Genomic DNA, 20,844 nt, shown 5'->3' on the forward strand with positions numbered 1-20,844 from the left:
TCTCCCATTCTTGTGCCTTTGCCCTGGCTCTCTCTGTGTCCTATGCCTGAAATTCACTCTTTTATCACCTCTGCCGCAGAGAATTCCATTCTTCTTTCAAGAAGCTGGTCAGGTACCACCTTCTGTATGGAGCCTTTTCTGATCCCCCCGCCCCCTTACCTGGTAGTGCTCTCCCACCCAAGCTTCTTTGTAATTTACTATTTTGTATTCATTTGCTTTATATTGATTTTCTTTTTTATGTCGTTATCTCCTTAATCAGCACGTAAGCTTCTGGTGAATGAGGACGGTTTGATTCATTGTGTTTATACACCCAAGATACAGCACAGTGGATCAAGCCCTGCCCCTTTCAGTTCTGACTTCCTCTGGACTGGCCACGCCCTCCCCCTCCCCGCTTCTCCTCCCTCCTGCTTTCATTTTCTCCAATACGGCTACGCCTTTTCCCCTTAGCTCCGCCTCCTTCCAATATCTCGGCTTTCCCATTTGTTTCCGGCTCCGCCAGTCCCAGCCCCCTCCGTCTTCGTTTCCCTCTCCCTAGAGCCCGGTCGGAACCTCGTGACGTCAGCCACGTAGGGCAGGCTTGTGGCGGGGTTTGCTGCGTTTGAACAGCTTCCGTCTTGAAACGGAAGGCAGCTGGTGGACGGATTCCAGCGCACGCTGTGCGGGTAGGTGAGGTCTGAGGCTGTTCGCGCGGTCCCCGCCCCGACCCCTGGGCGGGCTCGTGGCTCGTGTCAACCCCGCTTTTTGTTCTGGAATTACCGGAGCTTCAGGGCGGAAAAAATCCGCAGTGAGACATTTTCACACTCGGGACGTGGTGTCGCGGGTGTGAACGTGAGGTAACCGCGGCGCACCTGAGCCCGCCATTCTCGGTGTTAGGCGTTGCAGACACTCACACCCCACACCCAGCCCTTAGCAGCCCCGAAGTCCTGGAGGCCAGACAAGTGAGGGCCCGGGGCAGCCAGGAAAGGCGGAGACAAACCTTGCCCCTTTGCAAAAACCCTCAGGGAAAAACTCCCGCCCTTTCCCCTACAGCCCTCTGGTGAATTTCGCCTGTTGCTTCCCAGGATGTCCTATTTCTGGGTTGGTTACCAGACCTCTCTTTGAATGGGCTGTAGTGGAAAGAGGCCCAGCCTGGGAGTCAGGAGACTTGGGTTTTCCACCCTTGACAGCGCGGTTCTTGACCACGGCATTTACCCACCCAGGGACTTAGGGGTCTGGAACGTGAGCTTGTCCAGGGTTCCGCCGGGTCATAAGCCCTATGACCTCCCGGATCATGTAGTTCCACCTCTTAGTAAATTTGGGAACTGAGTCTCCACCGCTGTGAAGTAATTTGGTCAAGGTTGCACAGGTGGCAGATATGTATTCGAAGGGATTTAAGAGGATTGATGGACTTAACAATATACCTTCATGTACGGTTAATCGAAGAAGCTTTCATCAGTGATTGGATGGTTGATTTGGAGGAAGGCATGGGTGTGGTTATCAAGTTCATCAGGAAGATGGTAGGGATTGTTTATATGTTGGGATTTAGATTAGGAGAATTTGGAATAGCGGGCTGAAATTAAGATGGAATTAAATGGACGTGAATATAAGATGTTGCGTTTATTATAAAAAAAAATTGGCTGTATAAGTACAAGACAGAGGGAGACTGGTAATTCATATGAAAAATAACCAGGCTCATTATGAGTCTTCGGTGTGGCATGGCAGCCAAAAGAATGAATGTAATCTTAGGAAGTAGGTTAGAAGTACATCCAGAGGTGATAATCTCATTGTACCCTGCCTTGGATAGACATAATTTAAAGTATCGTTCCCATTTCTGGGCACAGCATTTTAGAAAAGAAATTTAGAAGTTGGGCTGTATCTGTGGGTTGAAATCAAACCAAGACCAACCGAAGGAAGTGGATGGATGTTTGGCCTGGAGAAGAGAAGATGAGATTTGGAGGGAGTGCAGTAGTCTTTTAAGATACTTGAAGGATTGTGCTGGAATAGGTGTTAGACTTATTTTCTTGGCTGTGGAGCGCCAAGCTAGGACCAAGGAGAGAAAGTTAGAAAGAAGATGATTCTGGATTGGCTTAAGATAAAAACTCTCCAACAATTATTCCTGTCTAAAAATGGGGTGGGCTACTCCTAGAGACCCAACACAAGAGATAGTCAAACAGAGCCTGAATGGTTACTTGCCAAGAATTTCATAGATGGGATTTATTGCTAGGATTGGGTCTGGACCAGGTGATCTCTGATGTACCTATGATGTACCTCTATAGTTCTTGGATCTTGCCTGTTAGAAACAGCATCAAGGTGTTGAATCTGGTGCTTCATGAGACGTTACTTCACATATTTTCTGAAGATTTGTGGTTTTTTTCTGATTGCAATTTTATATTTGATTAGGTTCCTTTTTGACTTTATTTTGTTGCCAGGTTTCCTTGGTCTGCTCCCTCCCACCTCAGCTGAATCACAGCACCCAGAGTTCTTCTTAGTCACCATACATTGTAGGTGGTGCTGATTTGGAAAATGCCTACGCATCTACAAAATAGGTTTTGTTGGGGGTAAGGAAGGTGAATAAGACAGCTTGGAAGTAGGGAAGTTCTCCAAACCTGGTAAGAACTTGTAGGCCCTTCTGTGCTGTCACTCTTTCTATTAAGTGTCAGTACTATATCCAGGGTTTACTAGTTATTGTTAGGCAGAAATATGTCATTTATACCTTAGTTATTCATAGCATCTATCTTCTAATAGATTCTCCAGTAGATTTTCATTTATCCCCATAACATTCTTTTGATGATTCTTTTTGAGTGGTAAGGAAAAAAATTAATATCCAGAAGCTAAGTTGATGGTAATGACCCTCTTCAAACATACGTATTTTAGTACTGATTTGATGGACACACAGTTGAGCATGAACTTATTTCTCTGATATTATTATTGTTTATAATAATAATTTAGCCCATGCAAGATGAGGGCAAGAAGAAAATCAAAGAAAGGATAATTATTAAAATCATGAAGATGATGGCTAGGGTACATATTAACAGGCAGTATGAAGGAAAGAGTACTAGATTTGAAATTAGAAGAGTAGAATTCAAAATCTGGGCATGCCACTTCTTATGTTACCTTGGATAACTTAATCTCTCTAGGCTTCATTTTCCTTTTGAATGAAGTTAGACTGGATGACATTAGTTGTATTTTTAAATACAATTAAAAATGGGAGATCATTGAGATTGTCTTTCTGATCAAGAGGAAACAGAAGCATGGAAAGGTAAAACAAATTAAGTACTTCAATTAAGAAGAGAGGAGACCAGAACTTAAATTTTACAGTCCCGTGGATGATGTTACAGAAAAGGAATAAATATATGTGTCAAATGTATTACTTCATCAGAAACACTTCTACATGAAACCTAGTAGTTACTCAATAATAATCTGTTGAATGAATTTGTTAAGCATCCTTGAAATACCTCAAGTACAATTAAATACACATAGAAAAACAATGCTCTTACCTTATATTTTTAAATAGACTGGCAGAACTTTTCTCACTTAGATCCTCCCAAAGCTGTACTCCTCCACACACAACTTTTACCTTCAGCAACAAGCATTCCACACTCAATTCTGAGAGGAACTTAACTTTGTTGATAGCATCTGTTTTTAAGACATTCCTGTCTCAAACTTTTTCATATCTTTTTGAATTCAGGGTGAGGAAAATTCTATGAAAGCTAGTATTTTGAAGGTCCTGTGTTTCTTAGGTGTTTCCTGTACCATGGAGAAAAGTTATAGGACTAGAAAGAGGGAAAAGTAGGTTACTTTTTTTTAGCCTATTTTGAGACTTTTAGTGGATTAGTTACAGTGCATTTCTATTAAAAAACAAACCCCAAACCAAAAGCCTGAGAGATAGATGTATGTTGTTGTTTGGTTGTTTTCAGTCATGTCCAACTTTTCATGACCCCTTTTGGGGTTTTCTTGGCAAAGATACTGGAGTAGTTTGCCATTTCCTTCTCTAGCTCATTTCACAGATGAGGAAACTGAGGCTAACAGCATTAAGTGCCTTGCCCAGGGTCACACAGCTAAGTAAGTGTCTGATTTGAAATCAGGTCTTCTGGACTCCAGGCCTGGTGCTCTGTCCACTGCACCTCCTTGCTGCCCCATGACATACATACACTAATTGATATATGGTATTTAAATCCATGGCATTCTATCAATTTAATTAATTAACCAACCAAATTCTATTAATTTATTGAGAGCCCTGCATATATAAAATGTGCTATTATTACATGTTGGTTACTTAATGTTCAAACATGTTCCAGCCCTATTATTTGTTAAAGTTGTTCTAAAGGTCTCTCCACATATTTGTGTCCAGCTTCTGCTGATATTTTTGTGCTGTATTAAGGTAAAGGTGAGCATCAAGCAGCCAACCTGTAACAGATTAATTGTAATTGGGAAATGTTAAAAAAAATACAATAGAATATAGATAATGTTAATATGTGGTATTCTAAGTCAATGTGTTGTCAGCTAGCATACTTACGGACCTTTTAGTGGTCTGTTTTCTATTTGAGTTTGACACCACTCTATTAAGGCATACCCTCCTTTCAGTAGCATATGATATGAAATCTCTTGTAGTTCTAAATTCTGTGACTGTAAATCTTATTCCTTTGTTTTTAATTCTTTGGGGGGAAAATCAGTTTATTCTGCAGGTATCAACAGTAAAGCCAAACGGTAGGAGAAGCCATCTGGGATTGGGAACATCCGCTTAAGAGCACGAACTAGTCCTCAGATCTTGAGGAACCTTTAGAGGAAGCAAAAGTGAGTAATTCTTCACTGTCCACAGAATTGCCTTTTTATATATAGTAGTATAGTTTTCAGCTGCTTTGGGAATTTCTTGCCAAGGGAGACACCACACTCCTCAAATTTGACAGAAATTCTCGATAAGCTGGTAGCCTTAAGTCTGTTGAGCTCTTTTGCATTTTATCTGTTAAAATTGAGTGGGTAAGTGTCATGATTTTTTCTTTTTAAAAAAATTCCTAAAGGAAACTCCAAAGATGAATCTGTAGGATGCCCAAACAGAGCATGACTAATTCAGGGTATTTTGAGTTGAAGGTTTTTTTTTTTTTTTTTTTGCACAAATGTGACTGCTATAGCACAGTGTCGTGTTTTCTGGGGGTAGGGCTGGCCCACATCATCCATATGTTGAAGGTTTATTGCTAGGCTAGAATATTAACAAATGGTTTTAAATATGTGAGATAACATTGGCCATAAGTTAACTGTATTATTTGTGTAATGTGACATTCCAGACAGAGTTACTCTCTTTTCTGTGGCAAGTAATGTCTCTGTTTCTTAGGCCAGGGATTAGACCATTCTGATTGTACTATATAACGTGTATTCTGAAGTATTCATTTTACAAATACAGCCAATTCTCACTTAAGATAAGTTCTGCAGATCTTCCCCTCCCCTTGAAATGCCTGGTGAGGGGCTCTTTGGGCCCCTGTAGCCAGAGTGGCTTCATTGCCTGGAGTGGAGGACCCTGACTAGGGCTGTACCAGCAGTGCCCCAGTGAGCCTAAGTGGGTCCTATCAGGTAGAACTGTCAGTAATTGCTGTTCAGAATTGACATGGATCTTTTAAAATACAACTGAAATACAGTTAGCTTTTGATTATTTGGAAGTGAATTATCCTATTTAAGCATTAACTTCCTTGAGTCATTTAATGATGTGGGGGGGCCATTCCATGTGGAGGTCTGTGTTAGATATTGAAGGCAGATAGTGAAGAAGGAAATGATACATCTCTGTCCTTGAGGAGTAGTATATGGTATGATGGAAAAGTTTATAGTTTGCTCTGGTTGCTAATCTAATTATCCTTAAATCATTCTAGTTGAGCAATTAAATATGTAAAATTATTTATAATTGGAGCTAAACAGATAACATAGATATGTATACTTACAAGCCTGTTACAGAACATTTGATGGCTATTAGGAGAGGGCAGATACAGAGTTGATGAGACTAGTGTCTGAACTTGAGGATTGTTTTTTCTTTTATCCGTATTACTTTCTAGAGCAGGGTTGATGGAGAATTAGCTTTGAATGAGGCTTTACTTTGAGATAGCTGAATAAAGTGATTAGCCTGTTTGTATCTCATATTGATTACATGCTATGTTTCTTTCAGATGTCATCATTATCAAGGAGAGCAAAATTAAAAGTTCAGGCGGTGGTGGCAAAAGAAGAGTTGCCTTCTTTCCTTGAATCGTAAGTGTGTTTTGCTGTGGGTGTAAAAAGATATTTGTTTCAGACAATATATCTTTTCACATGCTAATTTTTGCTGAATGCAGTGCTGTACCACATGGAAAGAGCTGTTACGTGAAAACATAATACTTTCTGTTGTACTTTTAAAAAATTTATTGATAAATTTTATTTTTATATTACATTTTCCTCTGTACCTTTCTGTCTTCTCAGAAAGGCATCCCTTATAATAAAAAATAAACAAAAGGGTAAAGAGTTCAGCAAAGTAACTATTTTGAACTTTTATTCCTAATACTTTATCTCACTTTTTCCTTGTAATAGTCTTGTGAATTCAGGAGTTCTAGGAAGTGATTATTCTTTCTGTTTCACAGATAGAAATGCTGAGTCCTAGACAGATAGACCTAGAATTAGAATCCATGTTTCTGAGGCTAGAACTCTTTCTATTCAACTCAGCTATCAAGTATTCTGTTCTTTTTTGCATTTTCCATTAAGAATATGTGCAGTCTAAATGGACTCTGATTATTAATTAGCCTTTGTAAGGAATTAATTTTAATAATTACCGTTGAACTCCATGCTCAATACTCCTAGATCATGGGTAGGACCTTGTCTAGAGGTTTTCTAATCCTTCTGATGCAGGATCACACACCATCCCAGTGTTAATTTTTCCAGGAGAAGAAAGTTAATTTTTTTTTTTAACTAATAGAGTAATGACACCTTATATTGCGTATAGAGGATGGTGGATAGAGATTGGTTTAATGGAATTGTTCTAAGTTGGTTTCCTTACCTTACTCACTTACTCACATACTTTTGTATCTATTTTGCTTCTGCACTGTGACAGAGACTAAGCCAGAGAGATATTAGGAAGATTTGGGAAGTGTGTTGTTTGATTTTTGTATGATGTGTAAGAAAATGCAGTAGTAGTTCTTCTCAGTAAGCAGATTTACACTATAGAGGAATATAGAATTACTTGAAGTCACTGAAATATAGCTCACTTTATCCTGGCTCTTGGAGGCACATTCTATATTGATTTGATTTAGCACAATTTGTATGGAGTGAAAGTTAAAGATGAAAAATTCTCAGTGATTGTGGCATAGTAGTCCCAGTAAAAATCATCTGGGTAATAAATAATATCCTAAATCTCTTCTGGTGATCATATTAGGGGATAGGGAAGTAAGGGTGAAGTCAAAACAAGGGGAGAGGAGGAAAATAGAGGTCACAATGCTGAGAATCTCAGAGAGAGGAGCCAGTGATCTGTTATAACAGGGGGTTCTCTTTTTACAAAAGATGTTTTATAGCCTATCATTATTATGTAATAGGTTGTGCTTACTCAAAGATACACTGTCCAACGTTGAGGTTTCTCACTTTGCCTTAGAATATTCTTGTATGAAAACACCACTGCAGACTGTAGGGAGCATAAGTATCTGTGTGTTTTCTTTGTGACATTTTAATTTTGTTTTTCTAGAAAACTTTCTATTAATTTTCTCCTAGTTCTTCTGAATCTGAAGAGGAAAATGATAAAGATAGTTCTTGGGAACCCCAAAAGAAAGCTTCTAATAGCTTGAAGGCCATTTCTAATAAAAACAAGCCAAGGAAAGTGTCTGTGGAGAAGAAAGCCCCTCAGATCAGCAGTACTCCAAGAAAGGTGGCTATTAAAGAAGAACTGGTAGGTATTCCAGGTAGACATTGACTCCATCCCATTGTCTTTGTAGAGCAGAGCACGTACTTAAGATAAAATTACAGGTTAATTATTTGCTTTGCAAAAATTTATTCAAGTCATCCAAAAACTCACCTTTTAATTTTTTTTAGCTGGAAACTCTCCCAATATGTTAAAAATTGGGTTAACACAGCTTTTCAGCACTATGTTTATTGTGCTAGGCACACTTGTATTATATGCTTGTCATTAGATGTTTTGTTTATGGAAAATTGCATGATTACAAAATGAACTGTTTTCTCTTTTGATTAGATAGATGTCATGGTGTTTTCATAAAATGCTGTTCAACCTCCTTTATACCTCCATATTTCTTGTTTTCTGCATGCAAGCTTTCCACTAAAAAGAACTAAGTAGGATTGAGCTTTGTCTATAGTTGAAAAAGCTATAGCCCTATCCTGGTTGTTAGTGTTTAGTCATTTTAAATTTTTTATAATATTATAACCTTAATAACAATTAACAAAGACAAGCATGTAAAATAAGGATTGCAATCTTGCATGAGACTCTTAGCACTTAGTAAAGTGGAAATAAATGAACATATAATGAACAGAAAAAGCAGTTGCTCTGTGTCTCCTTTCTATTTGACCTGAAATTCTGCTATCTTTGACTTTGTTTTTCTTTTTTAAAATGTGGTCAAAGTGTATGCAGTTCTTCTTGGTGCTGCTGACTTTGCTTTGCGTCGCTGTATATTTCCTTGTATTCTTTGTCTTTTTGTAAGTTTTCTTAAATGGTGCTAGGAGTATGAAGGCTTTCCATTAAGCTGAGAGAAGCTCCAAGTTTCCTATCTCAGTTATTAACTGTAAGTAATTCTATCAGATTTTTTTACTGATATGTAGTATTTTTAAAGAGTGAAAAATACAGTGAGGCCCGAAGGAGGAGAACAGGCTAACTCAGGTAGAAAAATGTTTTTATTTAGAATTTTTTTAGACATTTTAGAGAACTTTAGAGGGTTTTAGATTTTTTCACAGTTCCTTATAAGTTTTGTCAAAATTCAGAATTTTTTATCCCATTGAAGGGAGCATATAACATGGGGGAGGGAAGTTTATCTCTAGCTAGTTTCCATGGTTGACATTTTTTGGGTTCCTGTACTATATGAGGAGAATTGGCAGCCTTGCCATGAAGTGTCTCATGGTCTTCTGGTGGGTACCAATGAGGACACTAATGACCAGCAAGATTACTTCCTAACCGTGACCTCATGGTGAGGCTCAGGGTCTTTTGTCACTTAATTTCCCTTTATAAATAGGAACCGGATAGAGAGAAGGATTTTAGAGAGTGATGTGGTGGCCTTGTGGCTACGGGCAAGTTATTTTGTATCTCAGTGCCCTAGGTAATTCTTTGAACATTAAGTCGCAGAGGAGCTGTCCAACTATGGGTTTCCTTATTGGCAGAATACAGAATAGAAGGAAATCTGTTCAAATAAAAAAGTGCCATGGGGTCCTTTTTTCATTGGACATTTCACACTGGTCAGCCAACGTTTTAGAATTCTGTAGCTAGTTAAGGATATTGCATCTAAAGAAAAGTGAAAATAATTTGGTAAGGCATATGAAAATAGGTTATCACAAAGATTTCACCATCCTTAATGAATCACTTTCTTTTATGAAGATGAAAACAAAGGAACTATAGTTATTTAGTCAGAAGGGAAAAGGCTGATGGGTGATGTAGCAGTCTAGATATTAATTAACTTGCCATCTGTTCTGCAGACCTCTCTACATAAAGGATTTTTACATAATGTGAATTTTCCCTGGCCTTTGAGGAAGGGAGGGAAGGAGGCAGGGAGGGGGCCATATACCCATGGAGAGAGGGGGCTAACATGTGGTTCAAGGAGGACAGAGAAGGAATAGGAACACATGTCCTGGGGCCAGCCACGTTGGGGCCTGGATGGAACTGAGAGGAAGAACAGGGGTTTTGGGGGTGGGGTGGAGGTGGAGATATGGGGCATAGACAGGAGGTTGACAGGGGTGGGAGGGTGGGGCTGGGCACAGATGCTTAGTACAGATAGTCAGAAGACAGACACTGCTGGAAAGGGAGTGGGGAGGTGGTGGTGGTGGTGGTGATGGCTATTAGGTTGGGTAGGCAGAGTGGGGCATAGGTCTCAACCCAAGCTTCTATCAGTCTGCCATGATTGGTTTCTCCACTCCCATTCTTGTGCTTTCATTTAGAGATTTTTTTTGGTGGGGGTGTTGGGAGCACCAAGGGAAGCACCGAGTCCTCATGCAGAGGGGCAGGAGCAGAGAGAGAGCACTCCACTGTACTGTATAGTAAAGTTGACATGATTTATGGAATGCAGATTTCTTTCACAATTCTTTACAGAAAGTCAAATTTGCAATGGGACTTGGTGAAAAGTGAGACTGTCTGTGTTGAGGATAGAATAAAAAGAGATTAACTTAAACGATAATAATTATATATTTATATGCTACTCTAAGGTTTGTAAAATGCTTTATATGCATAATCTTACATTTGAGTCGCGTAATACCTTGTGAGGAAGGTGCTGTCATTATCTTCATTTTAAAATGTAAAAACTCTACTTGGGTTAAGAGACTTCCTCAAGGCCACGCGGGTTTTAATTATCTTAGGTAGGATTCCAACTAAGGTTCGTTGATTCCATTTCTAGCATTCTGTTCACTATTCCATAATAGCTCTGTAGCATGACAGATAAAAGGAAGAAATTCTTGACAGTAAAATCTAATAAACACCAGAATAGGTTGGGAGGTGTGGGGGAGTGGTGCAATAAATTTTTTGAAAGGCTTTAAAAATGAGTTTTGATTTTTGTATTTTTGCAATAGTTTATTTGAGTCTTGACTAAAGGTCTAAGGGATCCATTCAGAGTCTCAGGTTCTTTATACATACAGGTTCAAGAAAATGTCAAAGATTTTTAATTTTTAATTATTGCACTTAGATTATTTAATTTGCAGATTATTTAGCAGCTTACTTCTTGCTGAATCATCCATACTTTTGGAAGTTTTATTGCTTAGCTTGTTTATTTATTCAATAGATGTCTATGGATCCACTAGTATATGCATAAGTCTGTCTACCAGAGAATGAGAAAGGTGATGAAAAGAAGGATAATCTGAAATCAGGCAGTGTTGTTACTTGTGAACACCTGTTAAAGTTTGATCCTGGAATGGGGAGGTTAGAGCTTTGTCATTGATGTATGCTATTCTTACCTTCCTCCTGGACTGCTGTTGAACTGAATTTTATTCAGTTCCTTTACAATGACATCGAGAATTCCTTTGACTGCATTTTGTCAGTGATTTGTGTACCATAAACTTTTGGGAGAAGATATGATGGTTTGGTGTTGATACATAGTGGAAATTTATCAAAATGAAATAGACATAGTGGATTTTACTTATTTGCATTGCCGTATTTGGGGGTGAGATTTAGACTGAACACAGATGCTTTTTAGGTCGACTATTGTGCTTTCAGAGAAGGTTCAGTGTTCCAGAGTCATGAGCTGGTTAGCGCTTTTAACTGCATGAGGGTTGAAACCTTGTCTGTTCTTTACTCTAATGCTTCTGCTTGCTTCACTGCCATGTGCCCTGGGGACACACATTAAAAACTTTTTAGTTGAATTTAAAGGCTTTTGGGGAACTGGCTTCAATGTTGTTTTAATCACATGTTCACTTGATGGTTTGACAGAATAGCTCTGTGCTTATTGATGATGTTTCGGAAGACAGCAAAGATGAACTCAAAGTTTTGCAGAACCAGAAAACTACAAATACGACACGGAAGAGAATATCTAATAAACCTCGACCACAGAAGGCCAAAAAACTGAAAGTTGATGATGTGATCTGCAAAACTGACAACTTAGATGGTGGTGATGGTGGTGGCATCGAGATACCATCAACGAGCACCATGCAGGGAGGAAGCAGCATGAAGAAGGGAGAAGATGAAGAGGACCTTACATTTGGTGAACCCCCTTTAAAGAAAATGAAATCTACAATGTTTCCTCAGGGACAGCCTGTCAAAACTGCAGGAAATGTCGTCAAGGTTAAGGAGGACTTGGAAATGAACTGGGACATGGTACAGGTATGAAATTAACTTTTTCTTTCTACTTCTTTTAATTGCTCTCATTGCAAAAGGGAATGCTTTCAGAATGCTGAGGGAAGACCTTAACAATCCCAGGAGCAGTAACATGTTCCATAAAAACCATAACATTTTTCCATATAGCACACATAGTCCAACATACCGTCTCTTGGTGAATCTCTAGAGAGAAAAATAACTGTTTCTTAATGCTGTAGTACCCTCCTTTAAAATATGGATTTTAAATAGATAATTTAGGAGGTGATTACTCTTATTACAAAAATATTCATGTAGGGCTCCTGTTTGTAGTTTATATAGTTTATGTCCTGATGCATTTGAATGTTTATTTCCGGATCATGAACTACTTGTCAATGACAGAGGGCAGAGAAACTTTAAACTTAAAGTATTGAAGCTACTGCCTAGCTACTGAAAATCAGAAATGAAGATGAAGCACCTCTCAAGTTATAGTATAGTTCACTGAGAAAATAGGAGACAATTGATAAAAATTAGACTTATTGGCAGTTTTTCAGGTATGTATCTTGTATGCATGTCTATATGTATACAGACATATATACTATTACACATACATACACACACACACATACACACACACACACACACACACACACACGTGCTATTCCACGAGCTCCACTGTAGCCCTGCTCTGTTTCAATGTGGTGTGAAGGTGATTCTTCTTGAAGGTTATGATAGTAGAGGGTGACTGATCATGGCAGGTCCATGCATGCTGGAGAGCCTTGGAGCATGGTCCTTTGGCAGACTGTGTAGTGTGTCTATTATCTGGGAATCAATTGAAGTAAGGAAAGTATGAAGGGGCCCATCACCAGAGGAGTGGCCAGCATGTGATGCTTCCCCCGCCTCCCTGCCAGCTACTCCTGAAGACTACTTGTTAAGGTTTGGAGGGAAGTACTCTCACTAATGAAACTGCTGAGGTATTGAGTTATTACGGAAAATGAGGTACAGCTATACTGCTGCCTCTCCATACTTTAGCACATTGTCTTCTTGAATTACTATGGCTGAAAAATCATCAACTGCAAGTTCGTTTTGAGATCAGTGCTTCCCTCATGTATCATTTTGACCCATGGAGGCCCCCACAGTGTTGTAGCTTCTTTCTATTTTTCTTTAGCTACGGATTAGCCAGAGAGAAATAACAGAATTTACTAGTGTTATGTAGCTCTTTGTTTGGAACAGCTGGGTGGCATAGCTATAGTATTAAAGAACTGATTCATGTTCTGTAATAACATTTTGATATATTAGTAATACAAACAGTTCTTAATTATGTATGCCATCAGTTGGGACTAGAGGCACATTTTTTTTATAGATGGCTTAGAATAGGCTAATACTCAGGTTCCACTATTAAAATCTTACTCAAAGACTCACTGTGGTACCTAGGTGACCTTGGGTTTCCAAAGATTATGCCAGCAGAACAGACTCTAGCGGGCCTACGTAACGAAGCTTGCGGGTCTGGTAGTGAAATATGCTTCCAACATCTAAGGACCATTTTAACTAAGGCAAGAAAAGCTGACCTTAAGATAAATTGCCAGGCAATGATTTTTTTTTTTGGCCACATTAATTCATGAAGACAATGTACTTAAACTTGGAAAGATTTTAATTTTAGTTGGAGGAGGGAATACCTTTCTTGGCAACACTGTAGGTCTTGAAGTATTCAAGTAATCTTTAAATTAGTTGTTATTTCCTGAACACAGAGAGGAAGACAGGGAGGAAATGGGCATAAATGTTCACGGGGCAGTAGGAAAAAGCTGTCAGAGGTTGAAAATGGAATAATCCAGAGCTGCCTTTAACTGTTTAATTTTGTATTCACTATTATTGTGTGTGTCCATTCTTCAAGGGGCAGTTAGGTGGCACCACCACCTAATGTATAGAGGACTGGGCCTGAAGTCAGGAAGATCTGAGTTCAAATGTGGTCTCAGACTTATACTAGCTGTGGGACCTTGGGCAAGTCACATGATCTCCATTTGCTTCAGGTTTTTAAATCTGTAAGATGGCAGTAATAATAGCACCTCCTCCTAGGGTTGTGACGATTAAATGAGGTAGTAATTGTAAAGTGTCCAGTAGGTGCTATCTAAACGTTAGCTGTTATCACTCAGCATGCCGTTATGTTAACCTTGCACAGCCTCATTTAGGAAGCCAGTTTTCAGGATCGTAGATGTTCTCGTGTTCTCACACCTGAGCCTTCTCTTTTGTGAGTGGTTTTTTTCTGTTCTTTCTCTGTCTCTTCTATACCCTTCTGCCCTGAAGATTTCTTTGCTGTTGCCATTCATATAACAACTGGTGAAACTCTTTGGATAATAAATTCACAAAGAGAAACAAGAAGAGGGAAGGACAGGGAGAACTGCAGAAGAGAACAAGAAAAGGTCAAGGATTTATTGAGAGAGAGGTGCTACACTGGGTTAAGGGTGCATGATAGAAGAGAAGCGGAGAAAAAAGATTAGCAGAGGCACTAAATAAGAGGTTAAAACTTGATTAACTGGGACAAAGAATAAAAATGTCCTCTGTTGTGATGTGTTATAAATATTTAGTAAAAATAAACCCCCTTTTTAAGCCTCTGGGGCAAAAACTAGTTTTGTGAGTTCCTTCTTCTTGGCTATTTTCTGAACATTTGGAATGTTTGAAAATTTTAGTCCTTCCTGTCAAATTTGAGCAGATTTTCCTGCCTCCTACAGAATCTTCAAATTGTTTTTAAATGGTTTCTGGCAGCTGCAACAATCCCACTCATAGTGAATCTGGGCTTCCCTTGCTTATGAGTTTAGAGAGGTGGTTGGTACAGCTGTCACCTATTCTCAGTACCCCAGTGGTAACTCTTTAGATACTAGTTGGTTCACCGTCTCTTTTCAGAAAGACTGAGGAAAATTGTCTGGGGAAGTTTTTAAGGAAGGACTTAACTTGTTTGGTTTTTCTTTTTACTGTGAGGCTATTCAAAATCTTTCCTTCAGCTCACTTTCTGACAGTAGGCTTTAGCACAAGCAGCAGAAAGGGTGAGCATGTGGGTATACATCTGATCATATGTATCTAATTGTTCTCCAAACCTATTTTGAGGCACAAGTTAATTTGGCTGTTGACACAAATTAACCATATCGTTCAGGGCTGTCCAACCTTAGGTTTTTATTGAAACAATAGACAATATATTTTGATTTGCAATTTTAGTGAGAGCTCTGCTGTAGGCTTCGTTTACTAAAGCATTTATGTAAATTTCTATGCTTGCAGGTGGCTGCATAAATTGCACTGCGGGCCACATGCTGCCAGCAGGCGGCATTTTGAACAGACCTGATCTAGTTAACTACTCAACATAGTTCCCTTAAGCATTTAGCATAGATCCTTAAGCATTTAGAAAATACATGGAGTAATTATTTGGTGTCTGTTTCTAAACAGAAAAATTAGTCAAATCTACTACTATGAATGCCATTGGATGACTAGGAACAAAAAACTCATTATTATTTCTTACTGTAAATAATTTTAAAGACCTTGTCATGGGGTATTCTATGACTAGAAGTTACATGTATCTGAGAAAGATGATCAGAGGTTGGCTAGTTGAGTTTTCTTATTAACTGCAGGCATTTCTTTATGTTAGAAAATAGAAACACATAATTCTTTTTTGGTACTTTTTTAGTTTCTCATGGAACAGTAATCACTACCAACCAATATTTTCAGAACTTCTGTGTGTAATATCTTAGATCATTTATTGCTTTGAGTTTTGGGGAAACACTTTTTTTTTTAATATTTTCTTTTGCTGGGGTAGAGGCAGTCAGTCCTTCAGTCAGGCTACAAACATTTTGTTAAGAAAGACAAAGCACAGTCTTTGCTCTCAAGGAGCATGTGATCTAATGGGGGAGATAACATGAAAACAACTATGTACAAACAAGATATAAATTGGGGATAACCACAGAGGAGAGGCACTAGCATTAAGGGGGATCAAAGAAGACTTCTTGTGGAAGATTGTATTTTAGTTGGGACTGGAAGGGAGCCAGGGAAGCCAGGGAAGCCAGAAGGCAGAGAGAAGGGAGAAAATTCTAACATGAGATAGACAATGAAAATGCTTAGAAGATGGAGTATCTGGTGTGAGGAGCAGCAAGGAGACCAGTGTCACTGGATCATAGAGTTTGTGGATGGGAGCAAGGTATAAGAAGATGGGAAAGGGCCAGGTTATGATGAGTTTTAAAGCCAAACATCTAGGCAGCTATGGGCAGCTAGGTGGCACAGTGGATAGAGTGCTAGGCCTGGAGTCAGGAAGACTCATCTACCTGAGTTAAAATCTGGCCTCAGACACTAGCTGGGTGTCCTGCTCTAGTGTCTTTTGCCAAAAAAACTCCAAATGGGGTCACAAAGAGTTGGACATGTCTGAAAACTGACTAAACAACAGCGAAGCCAAATGCAGGATTTTATATTTGATCTTGCAGGTAATAGTGGACCACTTGTGTTTATGGAATAGGAGTGTCATGGTCAGACCCATGCATTTTAAGACCAGTTTGACTGCTGGGTGGAAGATGGATTGGAATGAGGAGAGGTTTGAGGCAGGGAGACCCAGCAGACTTTGGCAATAGGTAGAATAACAGGCCTTGGCAACCGATTGGATATAGGATGGGATGAGAAAGAGTGAGGAGTTGAAGATGACAGCCTAGGTTGTGAGCTTGGGTGATTGGAAGGATGGTGACATCTCAGGGGTGGGGAAGGCCCCAAGTGGCCCTCTGGGTCCTCAAGTGCAGCCTTTTGAGGGCCACATGTGGCCTCAAGTCTGCAGGTTCCCCACCCCTAGGATGCCACTCCCACTCCTGCTAAATAGTAATAGAAAAGTTGGGAAGAATTTCGGAAAAAGGATGAGTTACATTTTGGACAAGTATTAAGCATCTGTGTGCCAGGCACTGTGCTAGGTTATGGGTATAAATGATGAAATGATCCCCACTTGCAATGAACTTACATTCTAGTTGGTGAGACAAGTGTTAAAAAAAACACAGTATGATATAAAGTTAATAAGCACATACACACAAAGTAGTTAAAAATAAGATATGAGTGAAATTTGGAAGCAGGAGAGGGTTTGGCTGTAGTGGAACGAGGGGAGCAGAACCATGTAGTACTTGGCTTTTGTTTGTTCTTGTCTCTTCTGAAGTGACTTCGTGACTGTAGTGCTACAAATGGGCCCCATAGATTTGCCTGTCCTTTGTGTTAACTGGTTCAAGGAGAGACACGAGTGAAGTAAATTAAACTCATGAAATACATCATTTTTTTTTTGGTATAAAATAGCTATTTCCAAGGAAGTTTTAAGATTTTTTGGTGGGGCAGGGGCAGTGTTGCAGGGATAGAATTAAATGGCTAAATATAACGTATAATATTGAAAACAGGAAGGCACTGGCATTGTCCTCGTTCTCTACTCTATCTAACCTTAATTTTCCCCTTAGTGATAGTCTGCACTCTACAACATCGTGTGTATCTGTTCCCATCTTTCCACTTACATGTTTGTTGTCATTGATCTTCATTTGTTTCAGTCATTTCCAACTCTGTGTGCCCTCATTTGGGGTTTTCTTGCCATTTCCTTTTCCAGCTCATTTTACACAGGTGTAATCTAAAGCAGGCTGGGTTTTAGTTATTTGCCCACATAGCTAGCAAGTATCTGAGGCTGGGTTTGGACTCATAAAGATGAGTCTTCTTGAATCAAGGGCCAATATTCTATCTGCTTTGCAACTCATATCCCTTCAACAGATTGCTTCTATTACTGTCACTCTTCATTATGGACATAAATTTGGGTTTGAAATAGTTTTGCTAGATGGCAGGTGCTATTATTATCCCTATCTTATAGATGAGGAAACTGAGGCAAGCAGAAGTTAAATGAGTTGCCCATGGTAACACAGCCAGTAAGTTAGAGACTGTATTTGAATTTGGGTCTTCAGGACTTCAAGCTCAGTGTTGTATCCACTATGCTAAAGGGAAGTCTGTGTTTATAAGTTCCTTCATATTAGTATCTTCTGTATCTTTTTTATTTTGTACAGTGCTATATGTATAGTATAGATCCTTGAGAATTATGTGGGTTATTATGGGTTAAAGAGAAACCTTTGTGCAAACTAGTTCACTTAGCAGACGATCTGGATAAACTAAAGATCTTGAAGAACGCGGCTGGATAAATGAGCTTGTGCTCTTTAAGAATAGAATAAGAATAAGAATGTGCTCCTTTCCTCGTTTCCCGTCTGACTTGCTGGGAATTGTGCCAAGAAAACTTAGTGAAATGTAACTTGAAAAAATGTAGCTAATCAGTTAATCATAAGCATGAAATAAAGTTGGTGAGGTGTACAGTGAGGACATTACTGTTTGTATTCCTCTTGGCTTCCCCTTATTTCCCTACTTGATAAGAAGTCTATTAGCGTAAAAGGGAGCCTAGCATACTGTTTGCATATTGCTGGTAACACAGTAAATATTTATTAATTAGTTGATTTGACTCCTTGGCAGAAAAAACAAAAAAAGACCCAGCACACAAAGAGGATTTGTCCTGGGTTGAGTAAGTAAATTTCAATTAAGAAAATCTAGATAGAATTCAGGACTCTTAACCTGATTTCTAGTAACTTGTTTAAAATTTTTTTTAACTATATTTCAATATAATTGGTTTCCTTTGTGATCCTATGTATTTTATTATTAATTTTAAAGACATTCTTCAGGGTACAGAGATTTCACCAGATGCAAAAAAAACCTCATATGATCTGTCCATACCCACTATTTATTGCCCTATATCCTCTCTTATATGTCTGAAATCCTTAAGAAGGTTATCTACAATCAGTGCCTCCATTTCCTTTCATGTTACTCTCTGCAGTCTGGCTTCTGATTGTAACTTCTCTCTTCAAAGTTAATCAATATTTTCTTGATCACTAATTTTATCCCCTGCTCCCAGTTCTCATCCTTCTTGAACTCTCTGGTACTCTTTTTTTCTCTACATTTTTGTGGTTCTCTTCCAGGCTATCTGATTGTTCCTTTCCTTTGATGGATCTCTTAGGTCATGCCCAGTAATGGTGGGCTCCAAGGATTCTCTTCTGGGCCATCTTCTCTTCTTCCTCTATACTGTTTTTCTTGTTGATCTCATCAGCTCCCATAGATATGATTATCATCACTCTGCTGATGAGTCTCAAATCTATTTATCCTGCCCTAACTTTGCTCCTGATTTTCAGTCTCACATCTACTCTCTATTAGATATCTCCAGCTGGATGCCTTATAGATATCTTAAACTCAACATATCCAATATTGAACTAATTTTCTTTCCCCTCAAACCGTCTTCTCTTCTATCACCATGCTTTCAGTCACCCAGATGATTCTCAGATGTATTTTTATTTATCTCTAATTTGACTTCTAACCTCTACTCTCATATTTTGAAATGCCTGTTGGACATCTCAAATCCATAGCCATCTTAAAGTCTGCATGTCCAAAACTTGACTCATTTTCTTTTCCCCTAAATCTTTCCCTCTTTCTAACTTTCCTCTTAGAGTCTGGGACATTACCATCCTTTTAGTTGCTCAAGTTCACAACCTGCATGTCATCCTCAATTTCACACTCTCATCCTATCCTATTTTTCTTGGTGATCTCATCAGCCCCCATAGATTCAATTATCATTGCTCTACTGATGATTCTCAAATCTGCTTATCTATTGCCAAGGTCTGTCTATTCTACCTCCAGAACTTCTCTTGTGTATATCTCCTTCTCTTCTCTAATGATGCTACCACCCTGGTGCTGGTCCTCATCCCCTAACACCTGAACTACTGCGAAAGGCTGCTGAATCTTTCTGCCTCAAGTCACTCCTCACTCCAGTCTGTCTTCCACTCAGCTGTCAAATGGATCTTAAAATGTGCAGGTCTGATTATGACAACCCTCTTCCCCCCAATTCCATTAACTCCAGTCCAGCATCAAATATGAAATCCTCTGTTTGGCTTTAAAGCCCATCATAACCTGGCTTTTCCCCCTTTTTTCCAGTCTTTTTACACTCTGCTCTCATCCACAGATTCTGTGATCCAGTGACACTGGTGTACTTCCTATTCCTTTCACAAGACACTTCATCTCCTGACTGAGCATTTTCATTGTTTATCTCCTCATGCTCGGAGTTTTCTCCCTTTTTTCTGCCTCCAGGCTTCCTTCAAGTCCCAGCTAAAGTACAATCTTCCACAAGAAGCCTTTTTTGATCCCCCTTACTGCTAGTGCCTCTCCTCTGTGATTACCTCCAATTTATATCTTGTTTGTACCGTTAGACTATGTGTTGTTTTTTTTAAACATGGAACTCACTAATTTTATTTATCAGGTCACCTGTGTTTCCCAAAATGTCCCTCTGTTCCCTTCTTAGACAGCTATCACTTGTGACAGAATAAAAGTGCAATACAGGAGGGAAGAAAAATTTTTTAGCAAAAGTAACCAATACATCAGTATTATTAATGTTTCCCTTCTACAGTTTCATAACTCTGCAGGGGTGGGTGATAGACTCTCTTCTCATTTATAATTGCCCTTTCATCTTTGCCAGTCTCTGATCCCATCTGCTACACAGTGGTGGATTTTACTAATAATCTTAGTAGAGAGCTATGCAAGAAGGGTTGGTGGCTCATGATTGCCTCGAAGATAAAGTACAAGCTCCTTATTCTGGCATCTGAAGCCCCTCCCAATCTGCCTTCAGCCCATCACCGCAGACTTATTTCCTGTAATTTTCCTTTACCATCTCTCCATTACAGCCAAACTGGCTTATATGCTGCTTGCCAAACTTGGCATTCTGTCTTCAACTATGACTTTTCACTAGCTCTCTCCCATTCTTGGTATGTACTTTATCCTCATCTCTAACTCTTAGAATCCTTTAGTTTCTTTCAAGACTCAATCTGGTTCCCAGCTCTTCCATGGAACATTTCTCTACTCCTTCTAGTCCCCAAAAA

General features: G+C 39.2%; 1 protein-coding gene across 4 annotated transcripts in view; it reads left to right on the forward strand.

Annotated features, from left to right (window-relative positions):
- Nucleotides 1-616: 616 nt before the first annotated feature.
- The window catches only part of SRBD1 (S1 RNA binding domain 1), a 345,104-nt gene continuing 324,876 nt past the window's right edge, over nucleotides 617-20,844 (forward strand). The window contains exons 1-6 of one of the 4 annotated variants that reach the window (XM_036752226.1): nucleotides 617-662; nucleotides 2,409-2,588; nucleotides 4,653-4,773; nucleotides 6,128-6,207; nucleotides 7,690-7,864; nucleotides 11,546-11,935. In XM_036752226.1, coding sequence (XP_036608121.1) covers nucleotides 6,128-6,207; nucleotides 7,690-7,864; nucleotides 11,546-11,935 — 645 coding nt within the window. In that variant the 5' untranslated portion in view covers nucleotides 617-662; nucleotides 2,409-2,588; nucleotides 4,653-4,773. Of the gene's footprint in view, nucleotides 667-748; nucleotides 834-2,408; nucleotides 2,589-4,652; nucleotides 4,774-6,127; nucleotides 6,208-7,689; nucleotides 7,865-11,545; nucleotides 11,936-20,844 lie in introns of those variants that run through there. The other 3 variants (XM_036752227.1, XM_036752228.1, XM_036752229.1) reach the window with 3 other exon arrangements.

This window comes from Trichosurus vulpecula, chromosome 3 (genome assembly GCF_011100635.1).
Source record: "Trichosurus vulpecula isolate mTriVul1 chromosome 3, mTriVul1.pri, whole genome shotgun sequence".
In the NCBI taxonomy this organism is placed as follows: domain Eukaryota; kingdom Metazoa; phylum Chordata; class Mammalia; order Diprotodontia; family Phalangeridae; genus Trichosurus; species Trichosurus vulpecula.